Below are 26,844 nucleotides of genomic sequence, written 5' to 3'. Positions count from 1 at the left end.
ATGTTAACTTGAAATTTCTTTTAGTCAAGATTTATATTAAAGAGAAATTCAGCTAAAATTTCTAGATCAATCGAACCCACAAATCTTTTTTAAATGGGACTTTTTTATTGAACATAGATTGAGTGTTGTCATAGTTAATCAGATTCTTAGTGCACACGGAAGTGTACCATAAATCTAGAGCACAGTCTATAATTTCTGACAACATTCAATAAATTACCTTATAATAAAAATTCGTTCTATTTTCTTAACTTATGTCATCTAAACTAAGCTTGAAAATATTTAAAACTAGCCGCGTATATATGTATGCTCTCTCTTTCTTTCTTTCTCTCTATCATTCACTCTTTCTCTCTCACTCTCTATCTCTGTCATTGTTTTATCCCTAACGTCCATGTTTCTCTTTCTATATATATCTTTACCTGCTTCTGTTTATCATTGTCTCCCTCCGTTTATCTCTCTCTTTCTCAGTCTCTGTATATCTTGCTCACTCTGTATATCTCTCTGATTATTTCTCTCTCGTTCTCTCTGTCTCTCCCCCTCTCTCTGTTTATCTTATCTTATCTTTCTCTCTTCATCTCTCTCTTCATCTCTCTCTTCATCTCTCTCTCTCTCTCTCTCTCTCTGTCTCTCTCTCTCTCTCTCTCTCTCTCTCTCTCTGTCTCTCTCTCTCTCTCTCTCTCTCTCTCTCTCTCTCTCTCTCCCTCTCTCTCTCTCTCTCCCTCTCTCTCTATCTCCCTCGCTGCCTCCTCTCTCTCTCCCTCTCTCTCTCTTTCTTTAGCTTCCTCTCTTTCCCTCTCATTGTCTGGCTCTCTCACGTTTCACGTTTGTCAACCATCCGTGTGTCATCTCAAAATGCGTTCGCTGCTTATCTGCAGTCGCATTCATTTTCGATTTTATTTCGCCTGCCTTTTGACGGCAAAAGACCTGAAGACGCGGCGACTCTTGTTGCTGTTGCTGCTGCTGCTGCTGCTGCGTCGGCGTTGCTAAAAGGCTTCAGCCGCATTGATAACAACAACAACAACAACGCCAACAACAGCAAGCAAGAGGAGCCCGCACGTCGACGACGATCGCCTGGCTGCGCCTGCGCAACTCTTGTTGGTCCTGCCGGGCATGCATTAACTTTAAGTGTAGGTTACTGATAAGCGTGCCTGCCTGCCTTGGCGCTGGGTGATGCATCGCCAGCGTTGCCTTGGCCCCTCTCTCTCTCTCTCTCCCTCTCTCTCTCTGTGTGTGTGTTTTGCATTTTGCGTGTGCTACTTTTGCAAGCGAGCCGACTGCACCCATGCCCTACACACATACACACACAGAGAAAGAGAGAGAGAGAGACATGCTGGGCAAACAAGTTCGTGTCCGAAGTCTTTTGTTTTATGCATCTGCATCTTTGCTTTTTTCGGCGCACAGATTTTATTTTATTACATTTTAGTTTTTTTTTTTACTTTTTTTGGCCATGTGTGAAGCAAAGTCGCCTGCATATGCATAAATAAGTACGATAAGACTGCACTTGGCACTCCAGCTTCAACTCCAGCACCAAAAATTCAAAATGTAAAATGTAGAATGCTCTTTGCATATTTGCTTCTTCTTATTCTTCTGCTTCTTCTGGTTTGAGTCTCATTGAGAAACTGGACTCGATGCTAAATGACATACGACGTGTTGGCGCTGCAATTCCATTGCCTGCGCATACATTAAGAGCCAGTGCCGTTGACCAAGACCCCAGAGCTGGGCCCAAGATGCTGTCGCCGCCGCTGATCTCGGCAAGCTCTTTAAATGCGCTAAATTGATATTCAGGTTTGCTTCATTTCTGTGTTATTTTTTTTTTTTTTTTTTTGCTTTTGTATTTTGCGAAGCATAAAACTCGCACAAATCAGCGTTAAAAATTAATTGTCTGTTATTATCGTGGATTATTAATAATTTATTCTAAGCTCAAACCGCGTGTTGAAGTTCCAGCCAAAAAAAAAAATTTATATATGTATATATATATCTATATATATATATTGTACATGCGAGAGTACGCGCATGTCTGCATGTCTGTTCGGTTTATAATTATGGTCATTTGGCAAGTGTTTACTTTGCGCTTAGAGCTGGGCGTGACTGTCATTTGTCTTAATAAAGAACACAGTTGCAAAAATGAAAACGAAAAGACCAAAAACAAAACTCATTTACATAAAAGCTACCTCAGCGAGACTCGCAGAACGAAGCGCTCAAGCACATGTAATGCGCCTAATTACCAGTCCATGCAGACAGCCAAAAACTTGCAGCTGATGATGATGATGAAGATGATGACGCTGCTCATGCTGATGGTGTTGTTCTTGCTGCTGCTGCTGCGATCAATAAGTTTGACTGCATGACTCAGTTACAGTGGCTGCTCAAATAAAAGCAAAGCGAAAAATGCAGAAATTTATATGGTAACAACTTGAAGGAATTTGTCATAGCCAGAAGACGAAGGCGAGCTGAGAACTGAGACCTGAAAGCTTCTGCAGCTCTTCCACATTGTTTACGTTTCGCATTTTATATATATTTTTGTTTTTTTTTTTTTTTTGGGGCGCATTAAATGGCAGCAATTTGTTTTGGGCAACTGTCACAGAAGTTGGCACAATTGCGGCTCAGTTTGTGAGGAACTCTGAGACTCTTTGGACTGCCTGAGATTTTTGGCTGCCTGCTGCCTGTTGCCTGCTGCTTCTGTTCAGTGTGTGTAATTTAAGACAGTTTTCACTGCAAACTTAATTAACTCGTTGCTGTCTCATTTGGCTGACTGCTGCGGCTGTGGCTGCTGTTGCTGCTGCTGCTGCTGCTGCTGCCTTTCACCCTAACTGCCCAAGGGGGCTAAAACCGCAAAAAGTCAGTGATTCGAGATGCGTTTTGTAGTTAACTGCATAGAGTTGCATTGTTGCTCATAGTTGTTGTTGTTGTTGTTTGTCATATTGCGGCTTTTACTATTCAAATTCCTGCTATATTAAACCGAAAAGAAAGTGGGCGGCAGTGGAGCGCAAAAGCAATCCACTGAGCTTTCTTGTAGCCTTTTATTCTCCGCGTTGTTGTTGCTGCTGTCCGCAACTTTTTCCCTATCGAGTTTCCATTTGGTTTGCATTGCTTTGCAGTATTTAAATACTGTTTGCTATATATATATATATATAAATCTTTTTTAAGGTCAACTTTAACTGTATTTTTCTGTTGGTTTCTTGTTATAGCAGCATTTGTTTTATTTCTTGGCAAACTGCAGGGAATTGAAAAATATTTAAGAAAAATTTCTTAAAAGATAAATTTATGAAAATGCTATGGAGAGGCGTTGGGGTTTCTTTTTTGTGGATTAAGCTATATTTCATATGTCTCTCTCAATCGATCTTTAATTCACACCTTTTCTATCCCTCCATCTCTCTTGCTATCTGTTTCTCCTCTCTCTTTTCTTATCTCTCTGCATCTTCAAGCCTGCTTCTAGTCCCCCTCTCACTGTCTCTTTCTTTCACTCTGTTTCTCTCATTTTTTCGCTCACTCTATCTAGCTCTTTCTCTGTATCTTCGCGTCTTTAAGTTTCCTACTAGTCGCAAGTGAAAGAGAGAATGACAAAAGGAAGCGAAAGGCAGGACAAGAAACTGATAAAGGACAAAGAAGTTGGGAGGAAATAAAAACATTGCAGAGAAAGCACATGAGAGCTTTGATGCTTTTAGAATTGGACCAACTTATTTAGTTCATGAGAATCGAATAGAAAGGTGCTTCCCATAGCTAGCACGGCATGACCAGCACACGTCATATAAAACATGTCAACAACTTTAATTAGTGCTGAGATTGAAAGAAAGTTCTCAATACATACAGCAGGCGATAAAAGCCTAGCTGCAGTCGGAATCGAACTTTAAAGCAACATTCACTTTTCATCATTAGGGCAACATTTTATGTGTAGCACTTAACACTCGCGAGTATTTCGAATAACTTGGCTAAATTGTAAATTATTTGCAATTTCTCAATTTGCAAATTGCTTAAATTAGCCCAGGCGACCAAAAGGAACAGCGACAACAGCAAGGGGCAGCAGCAGCAGCAGAGGAAGAAGAAGAAGCGACAGCAGATACTTGTTTGCCAATGGCACCCACCCAAGTGATGGCAAATGTTGCGAGCTGACCGCGTTGCAGTCGCAACATTTTGATGGCGCATGGCGGCATTTATGCTGATTATGTTGCATATAAATTCCGTGGCAACATTGAGAGAGAGAGTGAGGGAGAGGGAGAGATAGATGCCCTGGCACCTTCCCTATGCCTCGTTTGGCGCTGGCTGTTGTGCCTTGTGTACTTGGAGAATGTTTACACGCGTTCTCGTTGGCCGTCGTCGGGCTTCTTATTTGTCCATGGCCATGGCCGAACTGGGACGGTTCATAAATTTTGCTGCAGCTTTGACTTTAACTCGTTCAACGCACTTCAAGGCAAAGACAAGGCAACAGGCCAGCCAAGCAGGCCAAACAACCAGGCAACAGCAGTAACAACCCAGGCGCTGGGGTAAAAGGAAATCTCAACTGGTCAACTTGAACGACGACGACGACGACATCGAAAAATAAAGTTGCATACAAATTGTTGTTGTTGTTGTTATTGCCGCTGCCGCTGCTGCTGCTGCTGGTGCCTTCTTGGCCAGTTGGCCACTTGGCCCCGTACCTAACTCCCCTTTGGGTTTGTCTGCGAGCGCGTCACCTCCAGCAGCTCCATCTTTGCGTCGCTGGTTAACGCAAACATTTTAGCCTTTTGAGCGCGTCTTGACGACAGATTTAGACGTTAAGCAGCCGCGTTAAGTGTCCCCTGGGAAAACGCGGCTAAGCATTTGCCGTGTTGACAAAACGAGCCAACGCTGAGCAACAGCTGCTGCCCCTGTAGCTGCCCCTGATGCTCATGTTGCTGTTGTTGCTACTGCCATGTTGCTCAAGTGCTGTTGCTGTTGTCGATTTTGTGCAGTCGCTGCAATTTGTATAGCCATAGATGCAATCGCTGGCACAAAATTTTAACACCATTAGCTGACCAGCGGCAAGTTTTTTTTTTCCTCTTTTTGTGCATTTTAGCGGCTCGCTTGTTTTTCTCACTTTGCTGCATATTTTCGCGCCTAATTTGCGGCCACACCCCTTAGGCCCGCCCGCCGCCGGACGTTAAATGAGAAAAAAAAGCTAACGCAACTGTCGAAATCTGTGTCCGCATGCATAAGCCAAAGCCACTCGTGGGTGCATGTGCATGTGCATGTGCATTAGCCAAGTTTATAATCTAGATTTTGGAGTGTGCAGCACAGCGCACAGCTGCACAGTGGGGCCAGCCAGCTAGCCAGCTAGCCAGCCAGCCGGCCGGCAATCGATATTGCTTTGGTCAATTTTGTCATAAATAATTCTAAAGTAGCTGCAATTTGTTTAAGCGCACTCAACTTTATTATTATTAATCGGGGCGTATATAAGCAAAGGCATATGCCACACCGTTTCCTGATGCCGGGCGTCATTCGTAAATAATTGCGATAACCGCAAAACGGGGCCGAATTACTCATACGTCATGTGTGCCGCAACAGCTGTTGAAGTGAGAGTGAGAAAGGGGGGTGCTTAGGCCTCATTTCAATTGAGAAAACCGACAATTGGCAGCGCGCACTTAGCTTTGATTGATTGCCAGCTGATATGAGTAGCAATTGCGGTTGAAGTAATTCAATCGCCAACACCCGAACCACATCAAAAGGCCCCAACAGCAGCAGCAGCAGCAGACGGGGCTGTGTATGGTGCCAAAGCCAAGTGGCACAAGTGACAAAACAGCAACAAAATGTCATAATTGATAGCGACAAGTGACAGCGGCTGAGCTGATGCTGCATGCACCAGCAGCATCAGAAGCGGCAGCAGCAACTGTTGCCGGCAGAGTCTCTGTCCCGGATTAAGCGCAAATTGTGTTTATGTTCAACACATAGAAACTGTGACAAGTTAATATACGAGGAGCAACAAATCCGATTATAGGCATGACTTGATTTCATTTGCATGCAGCAATTTGTTGCACGTTGCTGGCTACCTAATTGCGATTGGGCGGGACATAAAAATTAATTATGAAATTACACACACATACACACATGTGTACATGTATATATGTGTCTGGCAAACAAAAGACTTAAGCAACGAACGCGCTTGTGCTGCAGCTAGCTCATATTACACTGGCCAGCTCATTCGATTTAATTTAAATTAGTTTATAATTTATTTGATGCCCTAACACTAACACTAGAGTGGCAGACCACACACGGCTCACAAATTATCTCGTAGTCAATTTAAAAGCGTCGCTTAAAATGTTTAATTTAACATAAAACCAACACACGGCGACAGCCGAGAGCCACATTTACGGCAACAGAAACACATAAACAAGCGCATTATTGAGCGCTGAAAAACAACAGGTAAATGGAATGAAAGAAAAGAAAAAACAAAAACAAAAACAATCGAAGAGAAAACAAAACAATAGGAAAAAAAGCCAATAAGACGCGCAACGCGATAAATTTGTACAATAAAACAAAACTGATTTCCGTCTAATGCGATTGACACCTAAAACACCAAAAATTTCAAATTACAATAAGTATACAAAGTCTGTCCAACTCAAATGAGACAGCAACAGAAATCGAAATACAAGCACATAAATAATGTTATTAAAATAGACACACGATTGTGATTTGGGACTCTCGAGCCCCGAAAACTCGCATCTCGTTTCTCGCATCTCACATATCTCGAACGCGCAGCTCGGGTCAGCCGGCGGCCACTTGATTAGCTCATCACTTAGCCCACTAAAAGAGACACTTTCAGCTGACACTGATTGGTCGCTGTGGACCACAACTTGACAACGAGTAGTCAGCGCAAATATACATATGTATATATATATATATAGATATGCCTATATATACATATATAAAGAGTCAAGTTGTCTGTTTATGGACAGCCTATCATTATTTATAGAATTAAATTGTTTAAATCGAAACGCTTCGATTTTTTTCGTCTGCTTGTTCACTTAAGCTTTGAGTTTTTTGCAAAAATTGAGCATCCCAAGCGATTAATTATGTTAATTCCATTGTGGCTGAGCTCTTAGACAAATCGATTGCACTTTTCTAGCCTTAGAATTTGCTTATTTTTCAAAATTAAGCCAACAATAGATAATAAATAAAATAAAAATAATATATATCTATATAATATATACACTATTCTATTCATAGAAATTCTGCAAAGTGTTGTTTGTTGCTTTGCAAATTTTTGTTTATATTTTGATTAAACTTCTTCAACAATCTGTATTTATGTGAATCTTGAATTTATTTATATTTTAAAGGCGTTTATTTATGTTACTTCTTAAAAGTTTCTATTCAAATTTGAAATTATTTTACAAAGCAGACTAATGCGAGTGAACTTACTGACTGCTAGATACTCTATAGCACACATATAGTAATTCTAGTTCAGTTATCAAAGCTCTACTGGCAAATCTGTTCCATTTAAGCAAGGCACAACTCATTTAATATTCTTAAACAACTTCTTTTTCGCTACACACCCTATATACCCACTTATACACAATGAGCTGTATATAATCAGCTTCTGCTCATAAGTTTCATCTACTTAAGCAAAGAGCTTGACATGTTTATGAAAAACATACATATGTGTGTTTGTTTATTGTTAACTTAGGCCAGACAACTTTTTAGTTTTAGCATTAAAATTAAATAATTCTTGCATTAGCTACGCCACATGTAAGTTTGTAATTTATGGCCAATAGTTAAAGCCTGGCGCATGTCGTAAGTCTCTCATATCTTTGGCTGGCTGCTGCTAAACAATTCGCATTTTTTGGGAGACAGAGTTCAAAACGGTTGCACGCTCAATTCTCACATTTCGCCAAAGAGTCTGTTTGAACAATTAGTTGACTGATTTATTGATGTGGAGCAACGAAGCACAGCGCAATGCTGCAATGGACCGAGGCAGCAGCGGCAGTAGCAATAGCAGCTTGAAGGCTAGGTGCAATGGCCGAGGCGCGTTGCTTACAATTTGATTTGATTTGATGTGCGCCTACGAATGTTGCTCAGTTGCCCAGTTGCCAAGTTGCCAAGTTGCCAAGTTGCCCGTTGCCCGTTGCCCGTTGCCAGTTGTCGCCAACGTTGCTGTTGTTGGTGGCTGTCGAAACGCATAATCGTAAAATTTGCTGTGGAATGTTGCAATATTTTTGCGAGTAGAGCAATTTGCGCGTGAATTATTCCAAACGTTGCATTTACAAATGATTTTTTGTAACCAGCGACAACAACTTTAATTGGCCCAACGAGGAAGTCATTGCTCGCGTCGAGCTCAACTATAGAAAACATACAGATGCCGGCAGACTCCTTTCCAAGTCTCAATTCTTTGCGGCGCATTCGCATTCGCATTTTGCATGGTACGTGACGCAAACAAAAGGCGTTGGTCCAGCCGTTGACATATTCTAAGCAAACGACAGGCCCATAAAATCATATTTCCACTCTGTTTTCCATGAATGTCACACTTGAGCTGCGTTCGCTTGCCTGTTGCTTGGTGGGTGCAGCAGCAGCAACTGCAGCAGCAGCAGCCAGTACGTCTCTATTATTGGTGTGAAGTCATCGCGTGAAACGTTTTTGCAGGCTTCCATTTAATTTCCATGGCCAATGGCTGGCAAATGCATAAACTGTGCACCAACTCTCCAGTTCCCCAACTCCAAGTTCAGCTCTGACTAAGAAGCGGCGAGTGCAGCTGCAGCTGGGCATTGTTTAGCTGGCGGGAGGTGCTGGCCATGTAGGTAATTCCTGGAAGTTAATTTCATTAAGAGCAACTAGCAATGCGCGTCGTATTTATTAGCCGCACGATATATATATATATATATATATATATGTATATATATATACATATGTATATACACATATATCTGTTGCATAGGCATTGGCTTTGTTTTCAAGGAATCTGCCGCAGCCAGCCAACTGTATGTCGCTCGTGTATTTGTGGAATTCATCATCGGCGACAGGCGGGTTCCACTTCGACTCGACGTCTCCATCTCCGTCTGCGTCTGTAGCTCCAGTTTCATAGCTCCGTCTGGCCGCGTTAGTTGTTTCGCAATTTTCATAACTTATTGTACATGGAGATCCGGTTGCAGCTAAATAAGGCAACAATTTCCTTAAGAAAATTTACGCGCAAGTGCGATTTCCAGTTAATAAAATTATCCCCAAACATGCCACGCCTCCTGTCTGCCCCACTGCCGCAGCGAATTCTTATTAATTCTTATCGCCACAGCAAAACAAAAAAAAAGTAAAACAACAAAGATTTCTTAGTGCGGCATCTGCTCAACCACCTGAGCAGGTGTGCGTGTGTGTGTGCGCGTGTGTTCGTGTGTGTGTGCGCCTGCATTTGGTCACAGCGATGCCGACAAGTGTTGTACACGCATTCCAAATACTTTTCTATCATTAGCGGCTGCTGTTGCCCCATGTGGTTGGTCCTCGAAGACACAAATGCATGGCATACCTCTAGCGACACAGATAAATCTGTAGGATATTCAATTCTTTTCATATATGTATATATTTATTTATTGTTACATGTAAAACACACACGGTGTATGAACAGAGATTTTCCTTTGAAACATTCCTCATAAACATAAATGTTGCACGCAATAGTACACACAAAATAGTTGGAACAAATTTGTAGCTATTTAACACATGTGAGAAAAACTGATACAGAAACAAAGTATTATGAAACGGTTGACAAATTCGAGTATCTCGCTTATGGCACAGCCGGAAGTCTAGGTTTCTTTAGTAGAAGAAACGATAGACGCCAAAGAGTACCAACAGAACAATCAATATGAATAGCTTAGATTTAAGTTTGTATTTGTTATCCAGAGTCTGCCACAAGCGTACAAATGCCTTGGAGGATGGGTCCTGTTCCTGGCGCAGGGAACGACGTCCTCCAGTGATGATACTGCCCGTAGCTATGGTGCGTCTGTAGCTGCTGCTACGATCGCCAATTCGCTCGGCGCGCAGGCGTGCCAAATTGCGAGCAAAATCGCTTTCAAATTTAACGCCCTGTGAGGCATCCTCCTCAGCGGTATCATCGCTGAATTCGTTGCTATAGGTACGTGGCGGCGAGCGACGTAAGCTGGTGCTGACACCAATTGTTGAGGATGCACTTGTATAGCTTTGAGCGGGCGAGCTCACATAGCTGCTGTAACGTCCAGTTGCAGCACGGTAATCATAGCTGTTGCTGCTACCACCTAGTGTAGTGCGTGGCTGGGTGGGACTGGGTACGTGTTCGTACACCTGTTTAATGCGCTGTTGCTCCATAGTGTTGGGCTGCAGGCTAGGATATAGTGGCTTGGCCACATATTCATGAGTATTTACGGTGCTGGCCGTTAGCTTTGGCTTGGGTTTGGGTTTGCTGGCGATTTGCTTGTTGTGATGACTGTACTGATCCTCAGCACTCTGGGCAGCCTGGGCCAACTGCTCATCCTCCTCTTCATCTGACTCTAGTATAATCAGTGAATTAACCAGCAAGGGTTTCTCGCTTTCACGCTGTTTGGGCACTGTAGGCTCTTCGGCAATTGGTTCCGGCTTTCGAACGATCCGCTCGGTTGGCTGTTCACGTCGCTCCGAATTGGATATGCGCCGCGACTGTATGGGCGCAGCCTTGGCTGCAACTGGTTTGACTACTGCAATTGCCTCCGGCACAGTTTGTGGCTTGTTCACTGGCTGCTGCTGACGACGACGATCGTCCTCTTTGTTGTCGCTGGGATTGAAGGCAATGGTGCGGCGTGATTTGGCCGCAGCTTGGGTACCATCCGTCTTATCCACCTGTCCAGCTGCAGCAGCAGCAACAGCTGCTGGCTGCAAGGTCTCGCGACGTGCATTGCTCTTCTTTGGACTGGCTGCCGGCAAAGCGGCGTTGCCGCCTAGTGAGGCGCGTAAACGTTTAACCAATACTTTGCGGCTGCTGTCTGTGACTGGTATATTCGGCAATCCTTGGGCTAGCATTCGTGCACGCAGTTCGGCATTGGACAAATTGTCTAAGTTATCAGCATCAGCCATTATTCCTGTTTTCAAACGCGCTTTGCACAAATCGTTGAAATTGAAAGCAGTTGCGCGTCACTTTTTTGCGCGGTGCGATGTTAGTTAGCGATGTGCGATAAAAGCAAATTATCGATTTATTTCGCCGAATTTGCATATAATGAACTTAAGTTTTCTTTGTTTAATTATAAAAGCAACTACTGATTCTGTAAAATATCTTTTAGTTTTTATTTTATTAATTTTTATTTAGCTTTATAGAAACTGTTCTATAAGTTTGAAAAGAAAATCTTTATTTCAAATACAGATCTGGCAGCGCTGTTAGATTAAAGTGTTGAATAACTCTCTACTTGAGTAAGCTTACAGCACTATTGAAATGGAGGCTTAATATAAAATGAATAGTATAAGTCAATTCAATTCTCGCACCTTGAATTGAAGATTTTGTAAATGGCGATGACTCTTATAATTCCTCTGTCCGCATTCCATGAAAGAAATATCTACTCAGCTTAGCTGAGCAACAGTTTTTACTGATGAAATCTTAAATGAAATTTTGTGGCATTCTTTTAGGCATATCATTTAACAGACGAGAGAACTGTGAAGATCAACCCCATTGATCCCTATCAAAATCCAGGACTTGTATAGATTCGTTGAATTTAATCTGTGTGTCCTATGTGTTATTTGTTACATGGATATACTTTGAACTTTGATCCAATTCAATTTGAATGTATTCAATGTCCTTCCGATCCTAACGCACCATGTCCTGTAAAAATCAGGGAAAGTCCTGTGACGTACTGAGACGAACGTTAAAAACTGCCTCAACTACACACATACACAAAGTACAGAATAATGCAAGAACAACTCAAACTTTATCAAAGATTCACAGTATAGAGGATCACGGGTCTGCCTAGAAGCTCCAGCAATTCCGACAATTTATATATATAGTTTCCATATTCTAGTACTTAAAGAACATTTAACTAACTTATAAAACGCGCGATTTAAAATTGGACCGTACACGACTTTTAAGCAAAATATTTGTCATGCTGCTTAGTGATGTGTAATAGCTTAAACGAGCTATCGATAAGACGACCAGGGCTGCTATAAAGTACACGAAAATAAATGCACTTGATGATCTGGCAGCACTGGCAGTTTTCACGGGCTTACCTATCTGTTTTGCACATCACTGTAAGATAGGTAAATGCCAGACAAACGTAAATGACGCTAAATCTCGCTGTTAAATATAGGAGATAATTAAGGCGTAACAGTCAACGCTTGGAGAGTCCACAGAGAAATTATTTAGTATACACTATGGACATTTCGAAAGCTCCAAACCCACGCAAACTGCAGCTCTGCCGCATCTACTTTCTGAGTATGACTAAACTCCATCTCTCTCTCGCTCTCTCAATTTCCCTAATAAAATTTACTTTTAGCTGGTTTTGCTTTTCTGCCCTTCGTTTGGGCCGTAAATGTGTGCTGGTTCTTTGAGGAGGCGTTTCGCAAACCACCATACACCGAACAGACTCAAATTAAACGCTGTAAGTGAGCGAGTAACATTATAGATAACTGAAGTTATCCGATTTTTCCATGACAGATGTGATATACTCAGCTATAGGGACTTTTATCTGGACAATCGCACTGATCACCTGGATTATTCTATTCCAAGCGAATCGTGCAGCTTGGGGTGCAACAGCCGACTATATTAGTTTTATAATACCATTGGGTGTCCCATGATCCTGAGTCGAATCTAAGCTATGGTATTAATATTAACAATTGATATTAAACTAAATCAATTAAAACAAATATACAAAAATATATGATAACAGATTATAGAGAATACGGAATTCACTTTTTAAATACATTTTTTATTCACATCTAAAGCTTATTTTTTGTTATATATATATATATATATTTGTATATATATATATGTGTACTATACTTTTGAAATTTTCTTAGACACTAATTATGTGTTATTTTTTTCATAATTTGTAATAATTTGTTTTGAATGCGATTTCATTTCATTTTGTTGTATCTTGCTGTCACTTCCGTTTCCGCTTCGTCCACGGCTTCCGGCTGTCTTGATATAACAAACAATTTCATTGTTTTAGAATGTCATAAAGTGTTGCTTGCCCTTGCTCTTGTTATTTGCTCGATTTTTAAAAATACATAAATATTTGTTGTTAAAAATTTCTGCGCTTGTACCATTTCGAATAATCAACTAAGCTGATGTCGTCTTCCATTTACGTTTTATAATCTTTGTTAATTAATGTCGTCACTACGCTGATTCCACTACGAACGAGTGAATTAAATTGTTGCGATGATTGCGAAATTGCGAAGTGAAAATGCAATGTGGGGAGACAGATCTAACACGCACACATACATAATTATATTTCGATTTTTTGTTTTTACCCTATTTGCTGTGAGCTGCCAACATATGTTGCTCTAGTGTCACACACATGTCACATATCAATCAATGAATCAATCAGGAAATCGCAACTAATTTACAATTTATAAAAGTCTCGATTTAAGTTATATTTACATGCAATACTTTTTTTGTTTTTCATTTACTTTCTCATTTGTTTTGTTGTTTGTCGATTGATAAATTCTAAAGAATTGTTTGTGTTTTCATTTATGTTTTTATCGTTCTTAGCTTTGTCTATAATATAAAACATTAAGTGCCATTTAATCACGCGTGTAGTCTATGATGAAGCGGCTAGTGAGCTCTACAACAAACAGAACATTCAACTTCTGCTTCACATATTACATTCACAATCTAGTTAATGTATATATATATATATGTATATATATAAATTTAAATTACACATATTTCATATAATAATAATAATAATAATAATAGTAATAATAATTATATATCCATCATATCATACACATACATTTATAAATATATATATTTTTATATATAGTATAAATATTTCAAAGAACACGCTTAGAAACATTTAAATAATTCACAAAACTAAAATTTTCACTTATTTTTGTTTTGTTTGTTTTTTTTTTTTTTTTTTATAGATTTTTCTGTTTTGCTTAGTTTTCTCTTAGGAGAAACTACTGGATACGAATAGTACACACATACACATACATATACATATACATATATATTAGTTATATAAGAATGGGCGCGCCCTTTGTCTTTTAGATGCAAATGTCGCGCTGGCTCCATTCGCAACACAGATAAGGATTAATTAATACACGATGCTAAATGCTAAATTGTAAGTGCTACGTTTTGTTTTGTAATTGGTAAACTGTAAACGGTAATTGATAATCGATAATTCGTTAAACAATATGCATTAATATTAATTATATTTGTTTTTGTTTTTGTTTTTACAAGAAATCAACACTACAGCAGAATTTGTAACCGCTTTTACTTCTCTTTTTGTTTTGTTTTGTTCATGTTCGATTTACGCCTCTCTCGTATAATATATATATATATATAACTATAATTATATTATGTTTTGTTTAATATGTATATATATATATATATATATGTATATGCAAAATACACTTAGGAAAAACATCGTTAATTTGTAGTTATGCTATATTATTATATCATATTTTGTATGTACTCTAGAATATATTCATATATATATATGTGTATATATATATTGTTGTTGTTTGTTTTGTTTTTGTATCTGGTAATAGTAGTGATAACTTAGGGCTTAAACTAAATCTTTATAGTTAACACGTTAAACGAAACATACAAAAAATACTTATTAATATAAATAGTCGATTTTTCTTTTCTGTTGTAGTTGCTTTTGTTGTTTAGGTTGGGGTGCTTGGGATTGTTGTTGTTGTTGTTATTTTGTAACGTTTGTAAAAATATTAAATATATATATTTGTATGCTATATATGATTTATGTGCGCACGCCCAGGGCTAATAGCAAATGCATTTGGGTATTTATCAACCACTGCCTCTTCCAGTTTCGATATCGATCCGGATCCAGTTTTCCGCTAGTTGTTCTTCACATTGTAGGCTTTCTTCTCGTTGCTGCCATTCAGTGGTTCTCATTTTGTCGGACCCGGCGGAAATGGATTTATCACAGCTACTGCAGCCGCTTGTTGGCTGGCCAAAACGGCCGCTAAAAGCAAGCAACAATCATGAGCAACTGTCTCTCGGCACAGATTCAAACCCTTCTCATCCCATCTTACCCCACTACTCACCTCCATAGGGCGCCGTGTACATGGGATAGCCGAGGCCCACGTGCGTGTGATGGTGTGTGTGCACATGTCGCTGCGGCGGAGGACTGCGCGAATCGGCGGCACCAGCACCACCAGGAGCACCATTGCCGGCACCACCGCCGGCTACTCCCACAGCTCCATTGCCCGCGGGACCGGCGCCAATGGGCGGCGCGCCAGGTAGCGGCTGTTTGTGCGCATCGAGTGCAGCGCCTGGCGCCACGCCATGCGACTTTTGGCCAGCCATATCGGGTTTGTTGGACGTCGGGCCGCCCAAACTGCCAGGTGGTGGCTGTAGATTCAGTGGAACACCACCTCCACCACCTGGCGCCGAGCCGGGCTGATTGGGACCCTGGCCGCCCAGCACATTGGGCCCAGAGCCGGGCCCGCTGTTGCCGGGTCCACCTCCCGGTTGTGGGAGACCCAAGCTGGGGCTGCTGACGCTGACCTTGACCGGTCCGCTAGCGCTGGTGGGAGATTTGAGAGCACGTTCGCTCAGCTCATGGATCTTGTGCGTGGTATAATACTGGCTGGCCGCATGATGTAGTGCGTCCAGCGCCTTGGTGCCTGTATTCCGTGAAAGATCCTCGGGCGCATGATAGCGCGTTATGGGCAAATGATACGGCGGCGCATTATACGGCCCAGCTGCGGACATCAGCACATTACGATACATCGGATGATTGGGATCGAAGCCAAATGGCGTTGGCGAAATGTACGAGGGATGCAAAAAGTACTGCGATGTGGGCGGTGGTGGGGGACCTTGCGTTTCCATGGTAGGTTTCTGTCCTTCCTGCTTCACCTTCAGCTGCTGCTGCTGTTGATCATCGTCGCCTGCGCTGCTGCCCTTTTGCTTGGGCGAGTCCTTGGTCAGGTTGGTTGCCTTGTTATTGGCTGCGGCACTGGCTGCTTGCGATTGCTTAAGCTTCTGTTGTTGTTGTTGCTGCTGTTGCTGCTGCTGTTGTTGTTGTTGCTGCTGCTGTTGTTGCTGCTGCTGCTGTTGCTGCTGGTGTTGCTGTTGCGCTTGCTGCTGCGCCTGCTGTTGCATATGCTGGTGATGTTGCTGCAACGCTTGCTGCTGATGTGCTAGCGATAGTTGCTGTTGCTGCTGCTGTTGTTGTTGCTGCTGCTGTTGCGAGCTTAACTCGTCTTTATGCTGTGGTGGCATTCCGGGATGCGGTTGCATGCCGGAAGCATTCTGTGCCGCTGCTACAGCCGCAGCATTCTGACGCCTCTGCTGATCCGAGAACATATAGTAGCTGCAAAATAGCGAAACATTTGTATGAACAGATGCTCTTAACTGTAAGTTTTGTGTGGCTTACCGTCGCAGCTCATCCTCGCGCGCTGCTGCTGCCAGGCTCATGGAATGCCGCTGATAGATGCTTGGATGATAAGCGCCCAGCGCCTGCAGATCCTTTGGATGTAATGCATGTGGCTGCTGTGGCTGTGGCGGTGGCTGCTGCTGTTGCTGCTGTTGTTGTTGCTGCTGCTGTTGATGCGTTGGCGGCGGTGGCTGCTGACCCATATTGGTATTGGGCTCCTGTTTGATCTCCTGTTTGATCATCGGCTCCTGTTTGATTAGCTTGTTGGCCAGCAGCTGCAAAATAGGATTGTCTTTAGTATTTCCACTAATTAGTGAGGCATTTGCTGCATTTACCTGCTGTTGCGGCGGCATATGCTTCGGGTTGTCATGCGGGCTGGGACTCTCCTTGGTGCGCTCCTCCTTAATGCTAATGCCGGCGAGCTGTTGCTGCTGCTGCTGTTGCTGTTGCTGGGCCTGCGAGCTGGGCGGCAAACCAGGATGACCGCCCAACTTGGCCGCCTCCTCGGAGGCCACAATCGAAACGGGTCCAAAGTTAGGATCTACGCTGTAAGGATAACCCGGCGGTATGAAGCTACAAAGAGAAAAATCATTGATTAACGACAAATTCTATGGTTTAGCTTTGAGATTTAGCTCACTTGTAGGGATAGAAATGACCCAGGGCTTTGGCCGGCGATGGCCCTCCGAGACCCGTTAGCCCAGCAATACCAGGAGGCAAGCCACCAGGTGGTCCAGCCACAGCGCTGAGATTAACCGGCGGCGGCTGCACCTGTGTCGGCTGCGATGGGGGTGGACCGTTGTCCTTGCCATTGTTGTCGGGCTGCTGTTGCTGTTGGCCGCCTGGCTGGGATGGCGGCTTTGTCATTAGATCCAATGGCGGCTCCTTGTTCTTGTTGCTGTAATCGGTCAGATGCGCGACGGCCTGCTGGGCGGGCGGCGCCAACAGATGCGACTGTGGCGTCTGTGAGGTAGCTGGCGGTGCACCCGGCTGTTGCAGCTGCTGTTGCTGCTGCTTGCCTGGCTGCAGTGCTTCCGGACCGGGTTGCACCATGTATTGCGGCTGCGGTTGCTGTGGCAGCGGTGGCGGCTGCAATTGTTGCTGTTGCTGTTGTTGCTGCTGTTGCTGCTGCTGCTGTTGCTGTTGCTGCTGTGCCGCCGGGTAGAACTGGTACATGCCATAGCCGGCCAGCGAGGGCGGTATATTGGGCGTTGGCGCTGGTGGCACGCCCACCTCGCTGGGTTTCTTGCCAAGCAGCTCAATATGTTTGCTCGGTTGCGATTTGTCCAGGAGCTCCGGCTCCGCAACGGGCGTGGAGTCATCTGAGATATCACTGTACGCTGGACTCTGCACATCCTCGCGCGAAACGCTGCCATCAAAATCGCCCGGACCAGGCGACTTTCTATTCTTCTTCTGCTTGCTGCTGGCTCCCACCGAAGCGGGTCCGAAGCCAGGCGAGCTCTTCAAGCCCGGTGGCGGCTGCTGTTGCTGTTGTGGCACATAGCCAGCGGGTGGCTGTTGTGGATCCTGCGCCAAACTAGGCGGACGCAGTGGACTCTGTCCAGGCGGCGATTGCTGCGTATTAACGCCAGGCGGTGGCTGTTGTTGCTGCTGCTGTTGTTGCAAGGCTGCCGCATCAGGTGGGCCAAAGCGTAAGACTCCCGCTTTTACTAGAAAAGGAAAGAAAAAAGGTTTTGTTTAAAAAGGGGAAGCCTCAAGAAAAGTGGTTTCTCTATATCCCATCTTTATATATAGTTTCTACTTACATGCGCCTTGCTGTAGCAGCGCCTGCTGCTGCTGCTCGGATAGCATTGCTGGTAGTCCGGCGCCCACGAGTCCGCCCAGCAGCTGATGCTGGGACAGCGCCTGTGTGGAGATGCCGGCTGTGATGCTGCCGCCAGCAATCGGTTGACTGCCAGGCATGCTACCAGGCGGCAACACTGTTTGTGGCTGCGCTTGTGCCGGCGCTGCTGGCGGTGGCTGTGGCGCGGCAGCCGCTGCAACCACCAGCGGCAACACTGGCAATGGTGCCGCCACAGCAGCAGCAGCAGCCGCAGCAGCGACAGCTGGATCTGTGGCTGCGCTTGCAGCAGCATTCAGTAGAGTGCTATTTGCTGCTGCGCTGTTTGCATCTGCTGCTGCAGCAGCGACAGGCACTGCCGCTGCTGTTGCAGCTGCTGCGACTGCAGGCAATACTGCTGTTGCTGTTGTGGCTGGTGGTGCTGTTGCTGTAGCTGCTCCGTTAGCTGCCGCTGTTGCTGCTGCTGCCGCTGCTGCTGCTGCTGCTGGCAGCGGCGATGGCGGCGTTGCCGGCTCATCGGGCGCCTGCATGGAGTCCTCGTCCATGGAGCTGACACCGCCGCCGCCGCTGCTGCTGCCGCTGGCGCCGTGCGCGTGCGACTGATGATAGCGCAGCCCGTTGGCATGCTTGTACTTCTTGCTGCAGTCCTGCTCGGGGCACTCGAGCAGCACCGGTGAGATCGCGCAGGGCGAGGCAGTCTTACATTTCTTTGTGTTGATTTGCACATTGAGTCCGGTCACTGGATTGAGCACGCTCTGCGGCTGGGTGGCCAGGCCACCGCCGCTGGCCGTGATGGGAATGCCGCTGGCATTTACCATGCTCACCATGCCACCGGCACCGTCACCGCCCTCGCCGTTGAGCGGCGACGGCGCCTCATCCTTCGACTTACGCTTCTCGGGCCGTGGCGGCAGAAATGCTGTGGGTGAGGTGCTGGGCGTGGCACCACCACCGCCTCCATTGCCCGAGGAGCTGCTGCTATTGGTCGCATTGCCAGTGGCGCTGCGCGTCGCGCCACGTCCCTTGGTAGCGCCATTGCGCAGCTTCGAGTGCACCTGGGCATGCGAGAAATAGATCTGAGAAAGATTAAATTGGATTAGTCCACTGATCTGTAAGCTAACTGAGTAAGCCTACTCACCGAGCTTCTGGTTTCGGTAAAATTGCTCAGATCGGGCGTTAAGCCTGCGCTACGTCCGCGCTTGCCGCGTCCCTTTGGAGTTCGAGAATCTAATTCTTCAGTTGGTGAATCACAGAATCTGCAAGAGACCGAATGAGCATAAAGTGGGTTAGAGCACAGCTGATTGGAGAACAATTCAAACTGGTTTAAGGTTGTATTCTTAGCGAGAAATTTACTAAACCAGAGAGAATCTTAGAAGCAATAAGGCTAAAGATTTTGTTTTAACATAAACAGATAATACTAATCTATGTAATTTAATATAGATCAATTTTTTCTTGATTTTAAGACTTATATGGGAAGACATAGATATGATTGTAAAATAAACCTATCTAGTTTCCAATGGAAAATTCCTAAAAATCTATTTAGTAACCATTCAAACTTTTCATTATCAGATATGATATGATATGATATGATATATGATATATCATCAGTTTGGTATGTTATTTATAATATAAACATTAACACTCCTTAAGAAATTTTCTAAGAAACTAAGAACTGAACATATAATCTAGTCCATAAGACCCTATAAAGCTGCTTTTTTCTTTAAACTGTTCAATTTTTATAGCCTAAATAAAATAAAATATGCTATAATAATCAATTAGAAGTCCTTAAATCTCTAAGCTAAATGCAAATATTATAAATTACTCTATAAAATTATATAATATATAATGTAATCTCTCCAAGAACTAAAATACAACAAAAAACTCTGTAAAAACTTCTATAAAACTGCAAGATATTAAAAAATATCCTATACAAATAGCGTTTAAATCCCTCAAACTGTTAGAAATACCAAAAATAAATTTTAAAACAAACAAAACAAAAAAATGCCAGAAAATAAGTTTTACAAAAAGGCATGTTTATTTTAGCTTTAACAGTTTGAGGGCTAGTGGATTGGAGGAGCAGGAGTGGGAGAAGTAGGTTATTCGAAAGCTGCTACTCACCTTGGAGGAGCCCAATCGTGGCGGGTGCAGTCGAGCAGGGTGCCCACATAGGTCTTGCCGCGCCACGTCACATTCACGACGAGCACGCCGCCCTCGGTCTCGTGCCACACGATGCCCTCGAGGGTGACCGAGGTGCCCGGCTCACAGGGGCCGAGGCAATCCGGCTCGGTGATGGTGCCCACAGAGGTGCCAATGCAGATGTCGACCATGTCCTTGCTGTTCTCGCTATGCTTGGCACGTTTAGCAGGCGGCGATTTGCTCTCCTCATCGGCAGCACCACCGCCGCTGTTGCTGCTGCCGGCGGGCACAGAAATCGTATGGTGCATGGTGGCTGAGATCATGCCGGGCGCCATTAGCTTGGCCTGTGCCAGGCTGGCCGCCTTGCTGTCTGCATTGCTGCCAGCGGCAGCTGCAGCATTTGCTCCACCTGCCGCAGCTGCCCCACTTTGGTTGCCCGTGTAGTTGTTGCTGTTGTTGTTGTTGCTGGCATTGCTGTTGCTGCCACCGCTAGACGATGCTGCAGCTGCGGCCAGCTGTGCGGCAATGTGTGAGGATATTTTAATGCTTGCATCCTTGCCCGGCGGCCCAGGCGCATTGGCAGCACCAGTATTTAATCCACTGCCGCTGCCATTGCCCGCAGCTGCCTGAGAGGCATTGCTGGCCGCCGTTGTGGCAGCCAGCAGCGAGGCAGCCGCCGAGACCACAGCAGTCGGCGAACCGGCAGAAGGCGTGAATACGCCCGGTGGCACAGCCGTGGCCGTGGAGTTGTTGCTGTTGCTGCCGCTGTTGTTGCCCATGCCACGTCGTATGCAGGCATGATGCGAGCAAGGCGGCGCTGAGCCCGTTGCAACGTCTCCATTGCATTGACAATTGCTGTTGCTGGTGCTGTTGTTGTTGTTGTTGCTGCTGTTACTGGCATTCTTTTCGGGCGTGTCTTTTTCCCCAGCTGCCGAAGCAGCTGATTTGTCTACGCTGAGGCGATTGGAATGTGCGTTCTTATCCTTTGTCTTCTCGCGCCTATGACCAGAGCTGCCTCGCTTATTGCCCTGCGGCGTTGACTGTGCGTTGTTGTTGCTGCTGCTACTGCTGTTGCTGCCGTGCGTATTATTTGGATTGGCATTGCTGTTGTTAGTGCTGTTGTTGTTGTTGTTGCTGCTGCTACTGCTGCTGCTGCTGGAATTGTTGAGATGCTTTTTGCTGCTGCTGCCACTGCTGCTGCTGCTACTAGAGCCGGAAGAGTTGCCCGAGTTGTTGCTGCTGCTGCTGCTTGAATTGTTGTTGAGGGAAGACGCATTGACATTGCTGCTGTTGCTGCTGCTGCTGCCGCCACCACCACCGCCCCCGCCGCTGCTGCTGCTGGTGCTGCTGCTGCCGCCGTCCTCCTGTTGGCTGCTGCTGTTCGAGCTGCTGTTGCCCAATGCACCGTTCTGTTGCTGCTGTTGATCTGTGGCCTTGACTATCTCGTGTTTGGCCTCGGAACTTTTGGTGCCGGGCTTCGTGCGTTTGATCTTCATTTTGAGTCCTTTATCGAGCGTTGCCTGATGATCAATGGACATTTTTGCGCTCGATTTACCGCTGCCGCTTTGCGAACTTTGGCCACCGACTGTGGCGCCACCAATTGTATTGCTGCCTATGCTGCTGCTGTTGTTGTTCCCGCTGCTATTATTGTTGCTGCTGCTGTTGCCGCTGCTGCTGTTGTTGTTGCTGTTGCTAGAGTTGCTGCCTGCTTGCGAGGACATACCGCCAGCGGAGAGTTTAGCTTGCTGCTGACCACTGCCGCTGCCGCCGCCGCTGTTGCTGCTGCTGCCTGCTGTAGTGGAAGACTGGCTAACGCAGGAGGAGACCAAGTTGCCGCCTTTGGAGAAGCCGGCAAATGTCGAGGAGGACAATGTGCTGCCGGTGCCTGCGTTGGCTGCGCTGTTGTTGTTGCTACTGCTGCTGCTGTTGTTGTTGTTGCTGGTGTTGTTGTTGTTCTTGTTTTGTTGGTGATTGTTGTTGTTGTTGTTATGATTTAGACCAGGGCTGTTTAGTTGTGCCACTAGTGCTGATTTGTAGCCTTTGCTAGCTGTGCTATGATGATGATGATGGTGGTGATGATGATGATGATGATGTTTGCCCGTGGAAGAGGACGAACCTTTGCTACTAGACAACACAGCTGAGCTGTTAGTGCTACTGCTGCTGTTGTTGTTGCTGTTTGTGTTGCCGCTAGTTGCTGTTGCCGCTGCTGGCGTTGCGTTGGCGCTGCCGCTGGCAATGGGCTGGCGTGTGAACTTAATTGTGGTTGGCGATGTGGCCGACAAATTGCTATGCAATGTGGTCTTGTGCGATTTGTGAGCTGCCGCTGCTGCTGCTGCTGTTGCTGATGATGAGGATGTTGCTGCTGTGCTGTTTGCTTGTTTAGCATTTAGCGTTGTCGTTGTTGTTGTTGCTGCTGCTGCTGGTGCTGTTGGTGTTGCAGTCGTTTGGTTGCCACCACCCGAATGCGCCGCCGACTTTTCAATGTCAGCGTCTAGATCATCCAGCAGTTCTGGTATGCCGCCAATATTCCACTCGTCCTCGTATTCAAAGTTTGTGTCCTTTGATTCACTTGAATTTGATGAGCTACTGCTGCTGCTACTAGCCGACGCTGTTGAGTTGTTTGTTGTCGTTGTATTTCCAGCGTTTGCTTTGCTAGCGCCAATCAATTCTGCAAACGAACAACAAAAAACGAACAATATTTAAAAAAAAAAACTGATTTTTTGTCAAACTTTTATGCAACTCTTCAAAATGCCAAAAAATGCTCTTCCGCCGAACTCCACTCTCTTTCTTGGAAGTTATTACTATTAAGTGTAAAAGAGCTTAAGAGAGCCTAGAATGCTGATAGCTCAAATTGTATATGCGATACTCTCTCTATGCATATATACTCTCTTTAGGCTGCGTTTAATTGGCACTGGAAGTTGTAAAGCCTGCAATAAAATTGTCGAGAGCAAAAAGCCAGCTGTTTCTCGCCGAAAGTCATTCAAAGAGTGTTCTAACACATTTGAAACCCCAATCTCTAAACTGCACTCATATTTAAAACTGCTAAAATGAGAATTTTTGTAATTCCAATCCAAAGTAATCCCCAGTGATCTATCAATACATCAATCTTTTTTCGTACGCTGCCTGCGCACACAATTGATTTCCAGTTGCATTTTGCCCTAGGTATGTACATGCATACATACGTACATTTATGCACATATACATGCATACATACATACTTACATGCATGTGTACGCATATACATATGTATGTATTGTGTGCTCTACTTACTCGTATGCTTCTTAATCGCACTGTTGCCTTGCAAATTATTCGTTGCTGTTGCCTTCACTTTGTTATTGAAATTCAATGCTTGGTTTGTGGCTGCCGTTGTCGTTGCTGCTACTCCTGTTGTTGCTGTTGTTGTTGTTGCTGTTGATGTAGCCGCTATTCCTGCTGCTATCGTTGTTGTTGCGTTTGCCGCACTTAAATTAGCTAACAATTTACTCTTAATATTGCTTTCCGTTGCTACGTTGCTGCTATTCAGGGCCACCTGCAAGAGCCAAGACCACAAGAATAAAAATTAATATAATCCATATGTACAGTCTGTCAAGAAACACTTTACACAGTGGAAAAAATCTCAATTTTTTGACTTTATGTAAAAAAATAAAGAGTTTTTGTTTAATTTAACTAATTTTTTTTAATGGTTAACTGTTTAATAGGTATTTTTAAATCAAATTATAGAAAACAGAAACAAAAACAATAATGGTGAAACTTAAAAAACAACAAAAACTTAGATTACTCATATTTTACACTGTCAAGAAACTCTTTACACATTTTGTTCTCTTCATCTGTTTTGCTCTGATTCTAAGAAATAACGGGGCTTTACCGTTAACTATGCCTTTAGAATCTGTCTATGCATCTCTATTTTTGTGTTTATTTTTCACTTTGTGCGAAATTTGGCTGAGTACACATATAAAAGCAATACAAATTTTGATTAATAATGCCCGGAAAGAGATTAAGCTTCGATGTTGTCCAATTGATCTTCTACAATCGGCAGTTGGGCAAATCAGTTCCAGAATTAGTGGAAATGTTTTCTGTGTCAAGAAAAACCATATACAACGTTCTCAGTCGCGCGGAAAATGAGGGAAGACTTGAGGCAAAGGGTGTGGGTGGCCGAAAAAAAAAGATATCTGATCGGGCAAGCCGCCTTATGATGCGAAAGATCAAATCAAATCCCCAAATCTCGACCAGAACTCTTGCCAAGGAGCTCAAAGAAGAGTGTGGTGTGGATGTGTCCCACGAAACGATCCGTCAGGCTATTCTACGGCATGGGTATTCTTCGAAAGTGGCACGTAAGAAACCCTTGCTGTCGTCGACAAATGTGGAAAAGCGCTTCTGTTTTGCTCTTACTATGCTTAGGCACCCAGAGGAGTATTGGAAGGACGTTATATTTTGCGACGAGACCAAAATAATGTTGTATTACAACGAAGGTCCGCCCAAAGTATGGCGAAAGGTCTCTAAAGCTTACGACAAAGCGAATATCATTCCAACAGTCAAATTTGGAAAGCTGTCGGTTATGGTTTGGGCCTGCATTTCCAGCCAAGGAGTCGGTGATTTGGTATTCATTGAAAACACAATGAATGCCGAGCAATATTTTCAAATTTTGAAGACAAATTTACACCAAAGCGCAACCAAATTTGGCTTTATTAGTGAAAATCGGCCAACTTTTAAATTTTACCAAGACAACGATCCAAAACATAAGGAGTATAATGTACGTAATTGGTTGCTTTACAACTGCGGAAAGGTCTTGGATACACCACCCCAAAGCCCAGATCTCAACCCAATCGAACATGCGTGGTCTTATTTAAAGAAAAAGGTTGGAAAAAGGAATCCAACCAACCGTGGACAGCTAAAAGCTTTCGTACTGGAAGAGTGGCAGAAGATACCCCTAGAGTATATTCAAAACTTGGTCAACTCAATGAAAAGAAGACTCCAACATGTACAGAATGCTAAGGGGGGCCATACTAAATATTAAGTATTTCAAAATTAGTTATAATTAGTTTTACATTTTAAATTTAGAACAATATATAAGAAGTGTGTAAAGAGTTTCTTGACAGTGTAAAATATGAGTAATCTAAGTTTTTGTTGTTTTTTAAGTTTCACCATTATTGTTTTTGTTTCTGTTTTCTATAATTTGATTTAAAAATACCTATTAAACAGTTAACCATTAAAAAAAATTAGTTAAATTAAACAAAAACTCTTTATTTTTTTACATAAAGTCAAAAAATTGAGATTTTTTCCACTGTGTAAAGTGTTTCTTGACAGACTGTATGTGTGTGTGTGCGACAAAGTAGATTTCCGAATCTCAAAATGTACATACAAAAAATATAAAATACAAATTAATGTGGAAAGGGAATATTTTGTGCTGCTTGCCTATGCCGTCGTTTTCTGCTTCTGCTTCTTTTTCTTTATTACCTTTTCAAGCGATTTTTCCATTCCATAACAGGCGGCCAAATATGATCAAATCCAATTGCAAACGATTTGTTATACATTTAAATTGAACAAAATATATTTTTGAATAAATAATAATAATAAAGAAAACGCCGAAAATGTTTTGCGCGAGCGTTCTCCAGCGTCCTTTTTCGTATGGCAGCGCGGCGACGCAGATGAGACTGAACACAAAAAAAAAAAAAGAGCTCAAAGAGCAACCACCGAAAACGGCACGCACGCAAGCACACTGACACAATACACACAAGAAAAACACACGCACACATTGCCACAAAATTGAACGCGAGAGTAAGCGTGAGAGAGCGAACGAGCGAGAGCGGCAAGCGCATAAACAAAAACGCCACTTTAATGCAAGTGTTGGTAAACGACATACGAAATGTATAGTTTCTATGCGATTGTTGTTGCTGTAGTTGTAGTTGGTGCTGTGTGATTTACCCCTGTCCTATTCTATGCTCGTTCAATAATAAAGAAAGACAGCTTTAAGTAATTGCGATTATATTTTGTTCAAGCCAATAAATCAAACATCACACATTTTAAGCTACCGCTACGGCCATAAAAACAAACAACAACAAAAAACCAGCTTGTCCAACACATACACACACACAAATATACACGCACTCATACTTATGTATGTACGTTATAAATAGTACTTAGTAGTATTTCGTGGTTTTTTTTCCAAGCGCTATCGTCATATTTTTTGCTTTATCTGCTAACTGTAAAGTCTAGTGGCCACTTGAGAGACCGCCCCACTTGAGAGCCAGGCCAAGCGAAACAGATGACAATAAAATAATTACGGCTCTTATCGCATTTAGTAGTAGGGTTATTTGGGCGGGGTGGTTGGGAAGTTGGGTTGCTACATGCCACTTACCTTATTCGGGTGGTGGCTAGTGTTCGCCTCGTTACGTCTCATTGACTCCATGCAGACGCAAACGATCGGGC

At 43.8% G+C, this 26,844-nt stretch overlaps 3 protein-coding genes across 4 annotated transcripts; 1 reads left to right on the top strand and 2 right to left on the bottom strand.

Annotated features, from left to right (window-relative positions):
* Window positions 1-9,537: 9,537 nt before the first annotated feature.
* Window positions 9,538-11,170, bottom strand: LOC111597671 (otefin). Its single transcript, XM_023312497.2, has one exon. It carries the CDS (start codon window positions 11,005-11,007, stop codon window positions 9,739-9,741), a length of 1,269 nt encoding a protein of 422 aa, XP_023168265.1. The 5' UTR covers window positions 11,008-11,170; the 3' UTR covers window positions 9,538-9,738.
* A 946-nt stretch (window positions 11,171-12,116) lies between these two features.
* LOC111597679 (gamma-secretase subunit pen-2) lies at window positions 12,117-12,814 on the top strand. The gene is made up of 3 exons (XM_023312508.2): window positions 12,117-12,349; window positions 12,411-12,515; window positions 12,572-12,814. Exons 1-3 carry the CDS (start codon window positions 12,289-12,291, stop codon window positions 12,709-12,711), a joined length of 306 nt encoding a protein of 101 aa, XP_023168276.1. The 5' UTR covers window positions 12,117-12,288; the 3' UTR covers window positions 12,712-12,814.
* Window positions 12,815-14,787: 1,973 nt separating this feature from the next.
* Window positions 14,788-26,844, bottom strand: LOC111597712 (ankyrin repeat and KH domain-containing protein mask). 2 transcript variants are annotated; one of them, XM_023312552.2, is made up of 10 exons: window positions 26,774-26,844; window positions 23,689-23,947; window positions 20,401-23,086; window positions 19,421-19,538; window positions 18,251-19,358; window positions 17,125-18,154; window positions 16,823-17,060; window positions 16,488-16,762; window positions 15,154-16,424; window positions 14,788-15,071 (listed from the first exon to the last, which is right to left on the bottom strand). In XM_023312552.2, the coding sequence occupies exons 1-10, from the start codon at window positions 26,822-26,824 to the stop codon at window positions 14,998-15,000; spliced, it is 7,110 nt and encodes a 2,369-aa protein (XP_023168320.2). In that variant the 5' UTR covers window positions 26,825-26,844; the 3' UTR covers window positions 14,788-14,997. The 2 variants fall into 2 exon arrangements, with proteins under 2 accessions (XP_023168320.2, XP_023168321.2); XM_023312553.2 differs by lacking the exon at window positions 26,774-26,844 and adding an exon at window positions 25,873-26,074.

This window comes from Drosophila hydei, unplaced genomic scaffold (genome assembly GCF_003285905.1).
Source record: "Drosophila hydei strain 15085-1641.00,03,60 unplaced genomic scaffold, DhydRS2 tig00008122-arrow-pilon, whole genome shotgun sequence".
Classification (NCBI taxonomy): domain Eukaryota; kingdom Metazoa; phylum Arthropoda; class Insecta; order Diptera; family Drosophilidae; genus Drosophila; species Drosophila hydei.
Note: the sequence above shows the minus strand (reverse complement) of the source record. Positions and strands in the feature narration are given on the sequence as shown.